This window comes from Pongo pygmaeus, chromosome 9 (genome assembly GCF_028885625.2).
Source record: "Pongo pygmaeus isolate AG05252 chromosome 9, NHGRI_mPonPyg2-v2.0_pri, whole genome shotgun sequence".
NCBI lineage: Eukaryota > Metazoa > Chordata > Mammalia > Primates > Hominidae > Pongo > Pongo pygmaeus.
Window position 1 is genome coordinate 120,908,766 of NC_072382.2, and position 15,956 is coordinate 120,924,721.

The 15,956-nt window shown below is 53.8% G+C and overlaps 1 protein-coding gene across 4 annotated transcripts; it reads left to right on the forward strand.

The window, feature by feature from the left end:
- The first annotated feature begins 331 nt into the window (after window positions 1-331).
- Window positions 332-13,876, forward strand: ABCG4 (ATP binding cassette subfamily G member 4). Of its 4 annotated transcripts, none has more exons than XM_054438486.2 (15): window positions 332-639; window positions 1,225-1,474; window positions 5,289-5,406; window positions 5,523-5,655; window positions 5,788-5,838; window positions 6,033-6,178; window positions 7,589-7,712; window positions 7,824-7,938; window positions 8,132-8,274; window positions 9,478-9,576; window positions 9,800-9,968; window positions 10,072-10,172; window positions 11,470-11,628; window positions 11,781-11,899; window positions 12,124-13,876. In XM_054438486.2, exons 2-15 carry the CDS (start codon window positions 1,237-1,239, stop codon window positions 12,347-12,349), a joined length of 1,941 nt encoding a protein of 646 aa, XP_054294461.1. In that variant the 5' UTR covers window positions 332-639; window positions 1,225-1,236; the 3' UTR covers window positions 12,350-13,876. The 4 variants fall into 4 exon arrangements, with proteins under 4 accessions (XP_054294461.1, XP_054294459.1, XP_054294458.1 ...); XM_054438483.2 differs by lacking the exon at window positions 332-639 and adding an exon at window positions 756-959; XM_054438485.2 differs by lacking the exon at window positions 332-639 and adding an exon at window positions 4,469-4,523 and having other exon boundaries at window positions 1,362-1,474; window positions 12,124-13,869.
- The last annotated feature ends 2,080 nt before the right edge of the window (window positions 13,877-15,956 follow it).

A 15,956-nucleotide genomic window follows, 5' to 3' on the forward strand; every position in this document is an offset into this window, starting at 1 on the left:
AGGGAAATTGTTGGGGGGCTGGTATCGTGCGTGAAGATAGACTGACACCTTTACAATCCCTCCACTTTCCCCCACCCCCAACATCATTGCCTAATCTGACTTCCAGGGACTTGTCCCCACGGAGTGACTCCAGCTCTCCTTTCCTCACTGCCTCCAGGTCGGCCCTTTGCCATCAACCCCCAGTCCTGAGTTCACCTCTGCACCTCCTCCGGCCCCCGTGCCGCAAGCGCTGCTTTCTCCTTTGCCGTCCTCGCCCCCCGCAGGCTGCCGGGCGGCGCGGGCCCTTTAAGAACGGCGGGACCGGCGAGCAGTAGCTGGTAGGAGAGCGCAGTCGCCCCGCGGGCTCGGAGGACACAGCGTCCGGGACCAGGCTCTGGGAAGCGGGTGTGCACAGCCCAGCAGAGTCGGGGTGCGACCCCAACCGCCTCTCACCATCCTTGCCATCTCCTCCGAGCCGAGGGCCGGCCCTCCTGCCTCGCCTGCCCCGCCCCGGCCCCGCCCCGGCCCGGGCCGCCGGGACCGGGAGCCGGGACGCGGGTGCCGCAGCCCGAGGCAGGTAAGGGGAGCCCCGGCTCTCCGTCCCCGGTCCGTGGCAGCGCTGAGCATCCCGGCCCCGCACCGGCCCGGGGGCGCGTCAAGGTGACTAGGCACGCGGGAGATGGGGCGGGGGCTTGAGCCGCTGTGGGGCGCTTAGTTTTGAGTCCGGGTGGTGCGCCTGGCTTTGGGGACAGCCCGGGGCACGCGGGCCCGGGGGTGCCGGCGGGAGGGGCCGGCCTGGGCGTCGCGCCAAGGGATGGGGAGTGGGACGCAGCCGGAGGCCTGAAGCCTCCTCTCCGCCTTCCCCTGGTCCGCCCTGCACTCACCCTGCTACCCCGACCTCCTAGCGGGCAGCCTCCGCCGGCTGCCTCTTCTCCCCCGCCCCCTATTCCTTCAGTCCCCAGGGGCTGCTGGCCTGCGGGGTAAGGAGATTAGAGAAGCCGCGGGGAGGAAGGAGCGATTGAGGGCTTCAAGGGGACGGGCTGGGGTCAGGCTGGAGCTGGGCTGCCCGGGACTGAGCGTCTCCGTGCGGGGAGTGGGGGGCGGGGGCAGAGTGCGGGGCTAACAGTCGCGGATCTGCCCCGAGAAGGAGGTGGTGAGTGGGGGCGGGGGAAGCATTAGAACGCCAGGGAACTTTGAGCGGGGCTCGGTGGTCTGCCCCAAACTGAGCAGGCCCTCTCCCTGCAGGCCGGCGGCGTGATGGCGGAGAAGGCGCTGGAGGCCGTGGGCTGTGGACTAGGGCCGGGGGCTGTGGCCATGGCCGTGACGCTGGAGGACGGGGCGGAACCCCCTGTGCTGACCACGCACCTGAAGAAGGTGGAGAACCACATCACTGAAGCCCAGCGCTTCTCCCACCTACCCAAGCGCTCAGCAGTGGACATCGAGTTCGTGGAGCTGTCCTATTCCGTGCGGGAGGGGCCCTGCTGGCGCAAAAGGGGTAGGGAACAGACTGGTAGGGGGAGTCCGTGGGCCCTCTCTGAGTTGCCTCTCCAGAAGCATGAGGCCTGGGTGTCCCATGTTTGGAAAGTCCTGCACCAGTGGGCTCTGTGGAAACACTAAAATCTGGGCCCCAGCCCCCTGCTCACTGTGCACTGTTGGGGTGTCAGGATCTACGCCCCCCACACCTGTGAGCACCATGGGATGCTAGGTGCAATTGGTTATTGAAGCTTTATCTTCTAAAGAGATCCCGTGACCTCTGGTCCTTGAGTGGTCCTTGATAAGTTTTCCTTCTTTTGTTTATGGAGGATTCCTACCTGTGAGGGCTGGTATGAAAAAGTAGGGGGCTGTGTCTGCAGGGTTGAGCAATACCCTTGGACCTAATTATAAAGACGTTCTCATTCCTGTCATCTTATTCCGTTCTTACCACAGTGCTCAGAAGCAGGGAAGGTGGCGGTTTGGCAGGATAGATGTCATCTCCATGTTACTAATAAGGAAACTGAGACCCAGGGAAGTTGAGTAACTTGACCAATGTCATACAGCTAGTAAGTGGTAGAGCTGAGACCAGAAGCCCGATTTCCCAGCTCTCCACGCATTGTTCCTTTCTCTCTCTTCCCTGTACAGCAGTCCCATCACCTCCCCCTTCCCGCCCATGAGGACAGGTTCCCCTGAACTCTGACTAGCCCCTGCAGCCCCTACCCTGAACAGCTTTAGCTGCTAGTAGGGAAGCTGAGGCTGTTTCCCAGAGCCTGGGTGTGGGCCAGGGGTGGGGCTGGGACATTGTTCTCTGAGGTTTAACAAATAGGTTTGGGGTGCTTCAGAGCAGGGCTGAGCATGATCTGCCTCTGCACTCTCCAAACCCTCACTCCCATGAGTGACCAAAAGGTCACATGGCTGAACCAATGGAAACTGAGGCATCTGGGCTTCCTGCCCAGTGGGCCCTGTCCCTAAGCAACCTCTTTCGGTCCTGAGACCAGCTCTGGGCAAAATGATGAGGCAGTTGTTCTTTCCTTAGCCCTCTCATTTCCTTATAATTTTAAGAAACTAAGATTTTTTTAAAAATGTGTCTAGACGGGCCAGCTCTCCAGTTGCTTCCATGCGCCAGCCACAGATTGATATCCCTCACCTGGCCCTTCCCTCCTTTTGACCTTGCCAGCCTCATTCTGCTCTACTGGCCATTTTGCCATTTCTTTCATCCGTTATCCCTTTCTCTGCCCCCTGCCCTCCCCTCGATGACTTGTTTTCCATTCAATCCCTCTCCCCTTCTCTAGAGGACAGAAAGCAATTAAGGGTAGGCAGAAAGGAAAGAAAGCAAGGGGGATGGAGAGAGGGAGAGTTCTACCTTTCCCAAGTAAGGATTTGTTATCATCTCCCCTAATTATGTATAGCATTTCTTATTTTTTCAAAACAGCTTCCTTTTAATTATTTTTAATAATCTCACTTAACATTAGTAATAACCCTATAAGTCCTTGGGAATAGATGTTACTATCCTTCCCTTATAGATGAGGAGTCAGAGGCCTTAAAGATTAAGTGACTTGACAAAATTGCAAAGAGAGCTACTGACGGCGGCAGAACTAGAATACCAGTGTTTCTCCAGCCCAAGGGCCTGGCTGGCCTCTTCTGTGCTGAGCAGTTGTGGGACATGGGTTCCTAGTCACTTATAAGCTATGTGACCTTGGGCAGGCTGCCTACCCGCTCTTGGCCTTGCTTTTCTCATCTGTAAACAGGGATGATAAGAATACACAGACTTGCGTGAAGCTCAGCTGAGACGGTATCTGTGAGAGGCAAATGTAAGATGATTTTTGTGTTAGGCATCAGTGTTCAACCAGCTACTGTAATTAATTGAGGGGAAGGTTCGTCGTTGCCAGTTTCTTCTCCTGCAAGAGATCACTTCCCGTGAGTGGCTCTGAAAGGCATATGCTGGAGTGCGCCACCAAATGTCTCTGATTGATGGTGAGAAGGACTGAGGCAGAGGGCTAGAGCCCACGGCTTCCCTCTCCCAGGAAAGAACTTGCTGTGTGACCCTGGGTGAGTCACTAGATGTCTCTGGGCCCCAGTTGCCTCACCCATGTTGTTAGAGAAACAGTTGAAGCTTTGTAAACCATGGGTACCATCCAGGCAGTTGCTGTGATCAGGACCTGGCAGCGGGCAGGAGCTGCTCCCCCTTCTGACGGGAAGCATCCAGAGGGACAGCCGGGCCCAGAACACAGTCCTGGGTGTCGTGGAGGGAGGGTTAGATATGCCATCCCTTCACTGTCTCCACTAAGGACACTAAGGAGGTGGAGTGGGGAGGGACTTGGGCTCTGTGGGGGTTAGAGGGGGCAGCAATGAGCAAGGTGCTAGGTAAGGGATTGGCATGTCCTCACCTATGAGGCAGGTCTGCCAGCATCGCAGGCAAGGCCCTCCTTGGTGGCTTCATCCTTCCCCTCCACTTCCATGTCTCACCAGGTCACTCCATGTAGGCTCTGCCCTCTGTTCCTTGGATTGTGAGTGTATATAAACATACTTTTATATCACAGAGCTTTTCCTCCCAAAGCCTAGAAGGCCTCTGCTTTCCTTTTGCCTTTTAGAATCCTGCTCATCCTTCAAGGCTTAGCTCAAATGCCACCTCTTCCATGAGGCCAGTCTTGATTTTCCCCTTTTCCCCCGACTCACGTCAATTCCATTTTTTGCATTCTCACAGCACATTTTTTGTACTTCTGTTATAACCCTAATTTTATTTTTCTTCATAGATTTTTTTGTTTTTCTATCTTACTTAGACTATGACCTTCTTGAATATAAAAACTGTGTCTTCCTCAATTTTTATCCAGTGTTTGGTACAGAGCTTGGTATATAGTAGATATCAATAAGCATTTATCAAGTAGAATTAATAGTAAAATGTCACTTTTGAATGCATTCTATGTGCCAAGCACTGTGTCATGTGTTTTACATATATTATCTCATTGAATCTTTACAACAACCCTATGAGATAGGTACTATCATCCTCATTTTACAGATGAGGGACCTGGAGCTCAGAGAGGTTAAGCAACTTGCCCGAGGTCACACAGCTGGTAAGTGTGGAGCCAGAATTTGAACCCAGATCCACCTGACTCCAAACCATGCTCTAAATGCATATGCTGCCTTCCAATGAATGAATGAAAGGTGAGATTTTACTGGGCCATGTAGGGGCTAGAGAGACAAGCCTGGCAGGCAGAGAGAGCGCAAAGAAGAAGGCTTTTTCTGAATTAGGGAAAAGCTCTGAGAACTCACGCTCATGGAACAGACACTTACTGAACGTCTACTACAGGCCAGACAGTCTGCTGAGATTACCAAGATGAGTGAGAACTGCCCCCAAGGAGCTCACTGACTAAGAGGCTGGGAGAGCGGGGCAAGTGACAGGCACATCAAGTAACAGACATGCTGGCATAGGAAAGGTGCTATGGAAACACAGGGGATAGGCAGCCAGCTCCGGCTGTAGTAGTGGGAGTTTTCCTGGAGGGGGTGAGACAGTGACCACTGTGATTACAGAAGACGACCAGGGTCTTCTATAGCTTTGATCCCCTCTCCACTCCCATCCATGAGATGTGTGGATTTTCCCATGCCTTTCAGAAGAGGATTGTTGCCTCTGGTACTTTGATATTAGTGGTGGTCGTTTCTAAGGGGACGGGATGAGAGGGATGGGTTCTTGCCGGGGATAAAAGGGTTGTCCCTCCATCCTAACCCAGTCACACTGAGTAGGGACTACCTATTTCACTGATAGCCATGGCTCCTAAGAATTTTGGGGGTACCTCTGTTCACTGCAGCCTGACCAAAAATTCCTCCCCACCTCACTGCAGGTTATAAGACCCTTCTCAAGTGCCTCTCAGGTAAATTCTGCCGCCGGGAGCTGATTGGCATCATGGGCCCCTCAGGGGCTGGCAAGTCTACATTCATGAACATCTTGGCAGGATACAGGTAAGGACGAGACCGGGGTGGAATGGAGGCAGGACTCAGGAAGAAGTATCCCTTGGGGAACATAGAAAGTATTCTGAAATGGCATTGACCCCCATCCTCAACCCACATCCCTGCAGGGAGTCTGGAATGAAGGGGCAGATCCTGGTTAATGGAAGGCCACGGGAACTGAGGACCTTCCGCAAGATGTCCTGCTACATCATGCAAGATGACATGCTGCTGCCACACCTCACGGTGTTGGAAGCCATGATGGTGAGGGCTGGATAGTTACCCCTCCTCCCAGCAACCCCTTCTGCCTGCTGTTGCCACCTTCACCATTGGCAGAGGGTTCAAGGCAGAGCTCCCTCCCACACATACTTTTCTCACTTACTCTCTGGGCCCCAGGTCTCTGCTAACCTGAAGCTGAGTGAGAAGCAGGAGGTGAAGAAGGAGCTGGTGAGTTGGGAAGGGAGGCAGTGGGACCACTCCCTTTTGTGGTGTTGCTGAGCTCAAGGCCCCCAGCTGGGGGTGGGAGAGTGGTGGCCTAGGCCGAGACAATGGACTTAAGGGAAATGCTTTTTGAAGCTGGGGTGGTGCCTGGGGGAAGCAGAGACTCCGAAGCTGACCTGGCATGGGTGGGGTGGGGCCAGGTGACAGAGATCCTGACGGCACTGGGCCTGATGTCGTGCTCCCACACGAGGACAGCCCTGCTCTCTGGCGGGCAGAGGAAGCGTCTGGCCATCGCCCTGGAGCTGGTCAACAACCCGCCTGTCATGTTCTTTGATGAGCCCACCAGGTAGTTCTCTCCACCCTTTCCCACCAGGATACCCCTCTCCTCTCGGCCCTGAGCCAGGGCTGGAGCCTGCATCTTCTCCATGATCCAGAGCCTCTGTTCACAGCCTCCTGGGGCCAAGATAAGGGATTCTTCCTCATCTCCACCCTTGCCAATTCTGTTGCTGTGAGCGGCCCCATCCTTCGCCCGGGCAGAGATCTAGATGTCCTCCTTGATTGACACCTCCGTCTCCAGTCACCCTCAGCCATCAGTCACCAAGTCCTGTTGATTCTGCCTCCTTTTGATATCTCTCAGATTTGCCCTGCCCCATCTCTAATGTTGATGTTAAGTTCAGGACAGCAACAGATTCTTATCTGCTTGTCTCCGGTGTCTCCCAGTCAATCATTTCTCCAAACTGCAGCTAGAGTGAACTTTCTTTTATTTTTTTAAGATGGAGTCTCGCTCTGTCACCCAGGCTGGAGTGCAGTGGCACGATCTCGGCTCACTGCAACCTCTGACTCCCTGGTTCAAGCGATTCTCCTCCCTCAGCCTCTCGAGTAGCTGGAATTACAGGCGCATAACACCATGCCCGGCTAATTTTTGTATTTTTAATAGAGACGGGGTTTCACCATGTTGGTCAGGCTGGTCTTGAACTTCTGACCTCGTGATCCACCCGCCTTGGCCTCCCAAAGTGTTGGGATTATAGGCGTAAGCCACCGTGCCCGGCCAGAGTGAACTTTCTAAAGACAAGTCTGCAGTGCTCACTCCCCTGCTTAAAACATGCCGTGTTTCCTTTCCAACTTGTCCTCGAAATAAAGTCAGGTGACTTACAAGGGCCTGGTCTGAACCTACTTCTCCAGCCTCATGTCATGTACTTTATGCTCTAATAATACTGAGTTGCTTATAATTCCCTGGTCAAGCCACGTGTTTCATGCCTCTAAGCTTTGCCCATGCTGTGTCTTCTGCTGGAATGCCCTTCACCACTGTGCCTCCCCTCTCCCCTTCACCTGCTTAGCTCTTACTCTTGGGCTCACTCATGAACCTTCTCTGACTACCCTCCAACACCTGCTACAGCTGAGCTGAATCCACCCCCTCTTTCACCCAGTGTTGCTACAGCACTTTCCACATTACCCAAAATCATCTGTGTGCTTGTCTCTCTCTCCTTCCAGACCAGAGTCTATGTCTTATTTATGCATCATTGTAATCCCAGTGCCTGGCATACAACAGGTCCTCAATATATGCTTATTAAACTGAACAGTGCTCTTGGCTTCTGGGTATCCCTCCAAGTGCCTGAACCATAAAGGATACAGATGCGGCCAGAGTGCCGTCTTCCTGCCAGCTTCATCCCCTTCACAGCAGCTGCCCCGCCCCAGACACTCCCTTCTTTTGGCCTCACCCACCTCACGTGGCCCCCGGTGGCCTCTCTCTGGACAGTGGTCTGGATAGCGCCTCTTGTTTCCAAGTGGTGTCCCTCATGAAGTCCCTGGCACAGGGGGGCCGCACCATCATCTGCACCATCCACCAGCCCAGTGCCAAGCTCTTTGAGATGTTTGACAAGGTGAGTGTTTCCAGGCCTCAAGGAGGATTGGCCTGAGATGGAGGGATGGAAGGGGGTCAGTAGGGGTGCCTGGCCCGCTGTTCCTTCCTTACCCTTCTCTTTCTGCTGCAGCTCTACATCCTGAGCCAGGGTCAGTGCATCTTCAAAGGCGTGGTCACCAACCTGATCCCCTATCTAAAGGGACTCGGCTTGCATTGCCCCACCTACCACAACCCGGCTGACTTCAGTGAGTGGCAGTCTGTTGGTAGGGGCTGGGAAACAGCAGTGGGCCGAAACTGGGGGCTCTGGTCTTGCACTCAGGCCTTCTAGGGGTAGAGATCTCACCGTTGTCTGCCTTCCCCACACACCCAGGGCGGGACTGACTTGCCCTTGGGAAGTGAGTATGAATCTAAACTGAGCTCTCCACTCTGTGTCCCCAGTCATCGAGGTGGCCTCTGGCGAGTATGGAGACCTGAACCCCATGTTGTTCAGGGCTGTGCAAAATGGGCTGTGCGCCATGGCTGAGAAGAAGAGCAGCCCTGAGAAGAACGAGGTCCCTGCCCCCTGCCCCCCTTGTCCTCCGGTGAGTAGAGGTGGAGAGGGCATAGTTGGGGAGGGGAGACTGGACCATGGACAGTGGCCCTGCCAAAGAGGCTGTTCCCCGGAGGCATCGCAACCATTGGTTGCTGGGAAGAACCTAGGACTTGGAATCAACCTACTATGAACAGCACTGTGACCTTAGGCACATTATTTAACCTCCTTGAGCTCCAGTTTCCTCATTGACTTATTCATTCAGCAAGTTCTTGTTGAGCAGCTACAGTGTGCTGTCCTTGGTCCTGGCATAGTGCCCATCTGGTAAGCAAGATCAACATGGTCCCCAGCTTAGTGGCCAGTGTGGCTTACTGTTCTCTCTAACTTAGAGATGATGATACTTACCTCACAGGATGATTGGGAGGACTAATTAGATAATCACATAAAGCTCTTAGCACTGTAGCTGGTACAGCAGGTGTCTGCCCAGTGCTAGTTCTCTTCCTTAAATGAGACACTATAACCCCTGAAAACCAGATTGGTTAGTTTTTGTTGTTATTGTTGTCATTATCATCATTATTAAATAACATTACTGTAAAATTGGTGGCATAAAGGAATTATACCCGGCTGGATGCAGTGGCTCACGCCTGTAATCCCAGCACTTTGGGAGGCCGAGGTGGGTGGGTCAGGAGATGGAGACCATCCTGGCTAACATGGTGAAACCCCATCTCTACTAAAAATACAAAAATTAGCCAGGCGTGGTGGCAGGAGCCTGTAGTCCCAGCTCCTCGGGAGGCTGACGCAGGAGAATGGTGTGAACCAGGGAGGCGGAGCTTGCAGTGAGCTGAGATTGCACCACTGCACTCCAGACTGGGCGACAGAGTGAGACTCCATCTCAAAAAAAAAAAAAAAAAAAAAAACCAAACCAAAACAAAAAAGGAATTATACCCTTAGAGTTCATGTGTTTTGATGGATTAAAAAAGTAACCAATCTATTATTAGCCACCACAGGTGTCCATTACTTTCTTTCCATCTCCTCCCTCCCAAGTTTTTGCCCCCTCTTTGTGTCTGAATCTCGCTCTGATTCATACCCCTAAGCCTAGCTTTCAGGGACACAACTTAATGGTGGAAGATTCTCTGTAGACTTGGAGGACCCCTGCCCTGGGGAAGAGCTCTGAGGTTTTTCATTCACTGAGCTGGGTGTTCTGTGGGTGAATGGGGTAGGCTCACCTGATCCCGATCCAATTTCTTCTTCCCAGGAAGTGGATCCCATTGAAAGCCACACCTTTGCTACCAGCACCCTCACACAGTTCTGCATCCTCTTCAAGAGGACCTTCCTGTCCATCCTCAGGGACACGGTGAGGCGTCAGGCTGGGGGAGAGGAGGTTGGCACAGGCCTGACTTTTTGGGCTGTAGGATCCCAGCAGCTGAGATGGGAATGGGGACCCTCCCTCACAGCCCTGCAATGTGCCTGTGGGTCTCTGTGCCTGTGAGGGCAGCTCCGAGTTCCTACTCCAGGCTTACTCTGAGGCTTGCCCTGGCCTGTAACACATCCCTCTCCTGGTGATGACCCCTCCCAAGGTCCTGACCCACCTACGGTTCATGTCCCACGTGGTTATTGGCGTGCTCATCGGCCTCCTCTACCTGCATATTGGCGACGATGCCAGCAAGGTCTTCAACAACACCGGCTGCCTCTTCTTCTCCATGCTGTTCCTCATGTTCGCCGCCCTCATGCCAACTGTGCTCACCTGTGAGCTGAGCTGCCCTGGGCATGGGGCAAGGGCGTGGGTGCTGGGGCTTGGGGCAGGGGCCAGGGTGTCGGCCGGGTGTGCCTAAGCAGCCTGTGTCCTCAGTCCCCTTAGAGATGGCAGTCTTCATGAGGGAGCACCTCAACTACTGGTACAGCCTCAAAGCGTATTACCTGGCCAAGACCATGGCTGACGTGCCCTTTCAGGTGGGCCTCTTCCTCACCTGCCTGCTGCCTCCATCTTGTCTTGCTCCTTCTATCCTTGCTTTCTTGCCTCCCTCAAACTTGTCACTTTCCTTCCTTTGCTGTCCTTCTACTCACTTAGCAAATAGATGGTGAGTACCTGTCATAGCCGAGGCTCTGTACCAGGCCCTAGGGATATAGCAATGAACCAGACTGATGTAGTCTTGACCACGTGGAACTTATGTTTTAGTGAGGACAACTGACAACAAACAGAAAATGATGAAAATAACCCTATAGGGCCGGGCGCGGTGGCTTGCGCCTGTAATCCCAGCACTTTGGGAGGCCAAGACTGGAGGATCACTTGAGCTCAGGAGTTTGAGACCAGCCTGGGCAACATGGCGAAATCCCATCTCTACTAAAAATACAAAAATTAGCCAGGCGTGGTGTTGTGCACCTGTAGTCCCAGCTACTGGGGGAAATAACCCTACAAATGACTCTGTAACTCTTATTAGGGGCGGTAGAAAATGGTGTACTCTCTGGCTCTTATTGCCACTTGCTACCTGCAAGATCTTGGGCAAATCACTCTCTTTGCTAAAATGTCCCCATCTAAAAAATGGAATGACAATAGTATCTACCTCAGGATTGTTAGAATTGAATGAGTTAATGTATATAAAGTACTTAGAATAGTGCTTGGCACATACAAAGTGCCCAAGAAATGTTAGCTGGTTGTTGTCACCGCCAATACCACCCTGTTCCAAGCATCAGGGCCACCAGCAATCCATAGGACACATCTGTGCAAATTAGAAAAAGGTGCCCCTTCCTCAGGGTGGACACCGTAACAGGATGCTTGGCTTAATAAGAAGAGCACAAGCTGGACCTTTGGGCTTTGGTTGGCTCTTGGTTGGATACCCTTGAGTAGTGGATGACTGTACTTAGTAGGCTCAGACCCTGCCCCCTAGGAGCTGGTAGCTCATGGGGGAACAAAATGGCTCTCCTATGGAGAGTTAATTAATTAACAATATGATGAATAAGCTGGTCCAGGTGGGAAGGACTTTAGGTGCTCAGGGAAGGGAAAAGTCACCGTGCCTGAAGCAGTCAGGGTGGACCCATCGGAAGACGTGAGATGAGATAAGTGACAGTCATATGGCCAGGGAGAAAGGGGACGTGTGTCAATCTGGGGGACAGCTTGAACAAGAGTGTGGAGGCAGGATGGGCACCCTGGGAATAGGTATTCTAGAGGCCCAGGCTTGGGTGGAGTGGAGGTCTTGGCTGCTGTGCCCCTGGCTTGAAGTCCACTGCCCAGCCCGTGCCCACTCCCCAGGTGGTGTGTCCGGTGGTGTACTGCAGCATTGTGTACTGGATGACGGGCCAGCCCGCTGAGACCAGCCGCTTCCTGCTCTTCTCAGCCCTGGCCACCGCCACCGCCTTGGTGGCCCAATCTTTGGGGCTGCTGATCGGAGCTGCTTCCAACTCCCTACAGGTGGGAGGGCTGGCAGTTGGGAATTCCCAAGGTGGGATGAGCTCTTGTGGGAGGAAGCAGGGCCTGGTGCAAGGGGTAGGGTGGAGCTCTAGGAAACCTGGGTTTGTCCTGGTCACCCCTATGATGGCCTGGCCCCCTCCCCTCCCCTCTAGGTGGCCACTTTTGTGGGCCCAGTTACCGCCATCCCTGTCCTCTTGTTCTCCGGCTTCTTTGTCAGCTTCAAGACCATCCCTACTTACCTGCAATGGAGCTCCTATCTCTCCTATGTCAGGTCAGTACCCCTGCCCTCCTCATTGGCCTCTGCTCCTCCCTGGAGGAGTCCATACCCAGGGCTTCTTGGGTTGTGCCAAGTCTGCTGCCTGCCCCATTATCCTTTGGACAGGGGCACCCTGGCTGCACCCCAGGGATGAGAGCATTGCAGCTGGGCTCTGGCAATTTTCTCAGAGAGCAAGGACCCTGTGTGCTGTGTCCTATCTGACATCCCTGCCTGCCTAGGTATGGCTTTGAGGGCGTGATCCTGACGATCTATGGCATGGAGCGAGGAGACCTGACATGTTTAGAGGAACGCTGCCCGTTCCGGGAGCCACAGAGCATCCTCCGAGCGCTGGATGTGGAGGATGCCAAGCTCTACATGGACTTCCTGGTCTTGGGCATCTTCTTCCTAGCCCTGCGGCTGCTGGCCTACCTTGTGCTCCGTTACCGGGTCAAGTCAGAGAGATAGAGGCTGGCCCCAGCCTGTACCCTAGCCCCTGCAGCAGGAAGCCCCCAGCCCCAGCCCTTTGGGACTGTTTTAACCTTATAGACTTGGGCACTGGTTCCTGGCGGGGCTACCCTCTCCTCCCTTGGCTCCTCCACAGGCTGGCTGTCGGACTGCGCTCCCAGCCTGGGCTCTGGGAGTGGGGGCTCCAGCCCTCCCCACTATGCCCAGGAGTCTTCCCAAGTTGATGCGGTTTGTAGCTTCCTCCCTACTCTCTCCAACAGCTGCATGCAAAGACCACTGGGAGGCTGCTCCCTCCTTCCTGCTGTCTGCCTGGGAGCCCCAGGCTCTCTAGGGCCCCACTTACAACTGACCAAAGTGGCCCCCTCTGGGGGTCCCCACCACACAAATGTTTGTAAACTGGGCTGCTGTAAGGTTGGAGTTCCAGGGCTGGGCCCTGGTGGAGTCCCCTGGAAGTCCCATTATGGATGTTGAAATGGACAGGGAAGGACTCTGGAAGTCTCTTCCTCCTCCTCCTCCTCCTCTTCTCTCCACCCCTAGACCCTGGCTGACTTGGACAATCTGCCAGGACAGAAGCTGGATTTTCTGTCTAGATCACCACTCCCAATCCTGGGGATTGGAGAGGCCTGGGGCTGTGGGATGCCCCGTCCCCCTCCCCATCACCTTTGGTGGGGGTAGGGCCTGGTGGCACCTGTGCAATAATGTCTGTGTTTCTCTCCCACCTGCCACTGGAACTGGAGAATGCACTTTACTCTGGCCGGGGGGTGAGTGGGGGAAAACCCAGCCCTCCTTTCTCACTGCCCCTGACGCATGCACGGTCTCATGATGCTCCCTCCCTCTCCGGAGTGACAGGCACATACATGGGAACAGGCCATCTCAGCTCTACACACTTGCCATCCCCTACAGCTCAGAGGAAGAGTGATGGTGGCATGCTGGTGGTGGCGGGTGCTGGTGGGAGGACGGTGCCAACCTCCTCCTGGGGATCCCATGTTGGAGACTCTAAGGATAAGGCTGGTGCTGCCCAGGGTGTCTACAGAACCTGCAGGTGTCTACCCCCAAGTCTTCCCTCCTCCCAAGCCAGGGGTGGCACAGGGCACTAGATCCCTGGAGTTCAGGAACCAACATAAGCACAAGCACGGGCATAAGTTGGCCTTGGCCACTGCCACCCATGGCCCTCCTTTTGTGCTCCATGCTGGCATCTTCCCTACCCCTTCCCCAGCCACTGTTGCTCATTCAAGCTCCTGTCCATGTCCCTCCACTGTTCCTATCAGCAGGTGGCCCCTGGGCATCAGAACAGCCTGCCTGGGCACCAGGTGGCAGACACACTCAGAGCATGTCTGGCTTTCCTGGTGGGTCCAGGCTCATTCTGCTTCTGATTTCCCCTCCCCCAGGGCTCATTTTCCCCCTTTTTCGTGTACACATCCCTGTCTACCTCCTCTCACCCTGCCACAGATTCTTCCTATCACACACGGATGCCAGTTGTATTTGTGGGATTTCACCCATTATTAATAAAACCTATATTTATACAGTATGCAATGTGTAAATGTGTGTGGATCTGCCACCTGGTACTGTGCCCTGCAAGGGGGTCTTCAAAGCATTTGGCAAGATGCCTGTCAGCTGTAGGGAGTCTGTGGCAGGGGATGGTAGGTCCTAGGTATAGGTCAAGCTAGTGAACATGTAGCTTAAGAAATATTTGTGTCACCGGGCATGGTGGCTCACGCCTGTAATCCCAGCACTTCGGGAGGCCGAGGCGGGTGGATCACGAGGTCAGGAGATCAAGACAATCTTGGCTAACACAGTGAAACCCCATCTCCACTGAAGAGACAAAAAATTAGCCAGGCGTGGTGGCGGGTGCCTGTAGTCCCAGCTACTCGGGAGGCTGAGTCAGGAAAATGGCATGAACCCGGGAGATGGAGGTTACAGTGAGCCGAGATCACGCCACTGCACTCCAGCCTGGGCCACAGAGCAAGACTCCGTCTCAAAAAAAAAAAAAGAAATATTTGCGTCATGCTTTCCATCTCACAGAGGCTTCACATTCATTATCTCAAGGGAGTCCCATGCTGACCCTGCACCATCGTTCATGACAACCCGTTTTGTAGATGAGAGAACTGAGACTTCGGTTAAGCAACCTACCCAAGGGCCCTCAATGAGTGGAGGAGGAGCCAGGCCTGGAGACCAGGTCTTCTGCCTCCAAAGTCTTCTTTCTTAGCACTGGTCAATGACACTTGTTCATGGTGGATTCACATGCTGTGTAGGGGAGCTGCGTGTCTGTTGTATGGGTGAATTCTTGCCCAAATGATGCCTGCCTCTGTCTTCAGGACTCACAGCCCTGGGTGTGCCTGCAGGGGTGGGGTGTGTTAATGGTTATGGAGGGCAGTGAGAAGCAGGAAAGACCCTGGAGCCCCATCCCTAGGATGGGAGTGGTGGGGACCTCAGTGGGCTTACTCGCCTTTCCCCTTTGCTTCTCCTCTTCTTTCCACCCAGCCACCCTTACCGGGGCTGAACTGTCAGCCACCCGGAATACAAATGGGTTTGGTGGCTGGGGGTTTGGAGCAGGCAAGTGTCCAGAAGTTCTTGAGGACTGGGGGCGGGACAACCCAAGAAGCAGCGCACTGCCTCACCCTCTTCTCTCCTGGGCCTGAGGCTTGGGGACTGAAGGAAATGACTGGCATCAACCTGCCAGCTGCCTGGAACACCCTAGTTGTGCCACATGTAGACTTAAGTGACCCAAACTAAACTAGGATCCAATTTATGAGTGGTTGGGTGCTCACCTGGAGGTGAATGACTTTTTTTTTCTTATGGAGTTTTGTGATGGGAGTGGAAAGCATGAAGAAGTCTGAGTTCAAGCTCCTGGAATTCTAGTTAGATTTAGAGGGCATTCTGGGTGCCACCTTCTCCCTGGAGTGATGCCAAGAGATGGCTTTTGACGTATCAAAGGGCATGAAATCCCACCATTAAAGTATCTGTCTTAAGATTCTTATTTTACTCTCTCTCTCTCTGTTTCTTTTTTAGACAGGGTCTCACTCTGTCACCCAGGCTGTAGTGCAGTGGTACAAACATAGCTCATTGCAGCCTTGAACTCCAGGGTTCAAGGGATCCTCCTCCCTCAGCCTCCTGAGTAGCTGGGACGATAGGTGTATGCCACTATGCCCAGATAAATTTTAATTTTTTTTTTGAAACAGAGTTTCACTTTTGTTGCCTGGGCTTGAGTGCAACGGCACGATCTCGGCTCACCGCAACCTCTGCCTCCCAGGTTCAAGCGTTTCTCCTGCCTCAGCCTCCCGAGTAGCTGGGATTACAGGCATGCACCACCACGCCCAGCTAATTTTGTATTTTTAGTAGAGATGGGGTTTCTCCATGTTGGTCAGGCTGGTCTTGAACTCATAACCTCAGGCTTAATTTTTAAATTTTTTAAAATGTAGAGATGGGGTCTCATCATGTTGCCCAGGCTGGTCTCCAACTCCTGGGCTGAAACATTCCTCTCAGCTCAGCCTCCAAAAGTGTTAGGATTACAGGCATGAGCCACCATGCCCGGCCCTCTTTCTCTTTTTAAAACCTAAATACTAAGGCATGGCATGGTAGCTCACATCTATAATTCCAGGACTTTGGG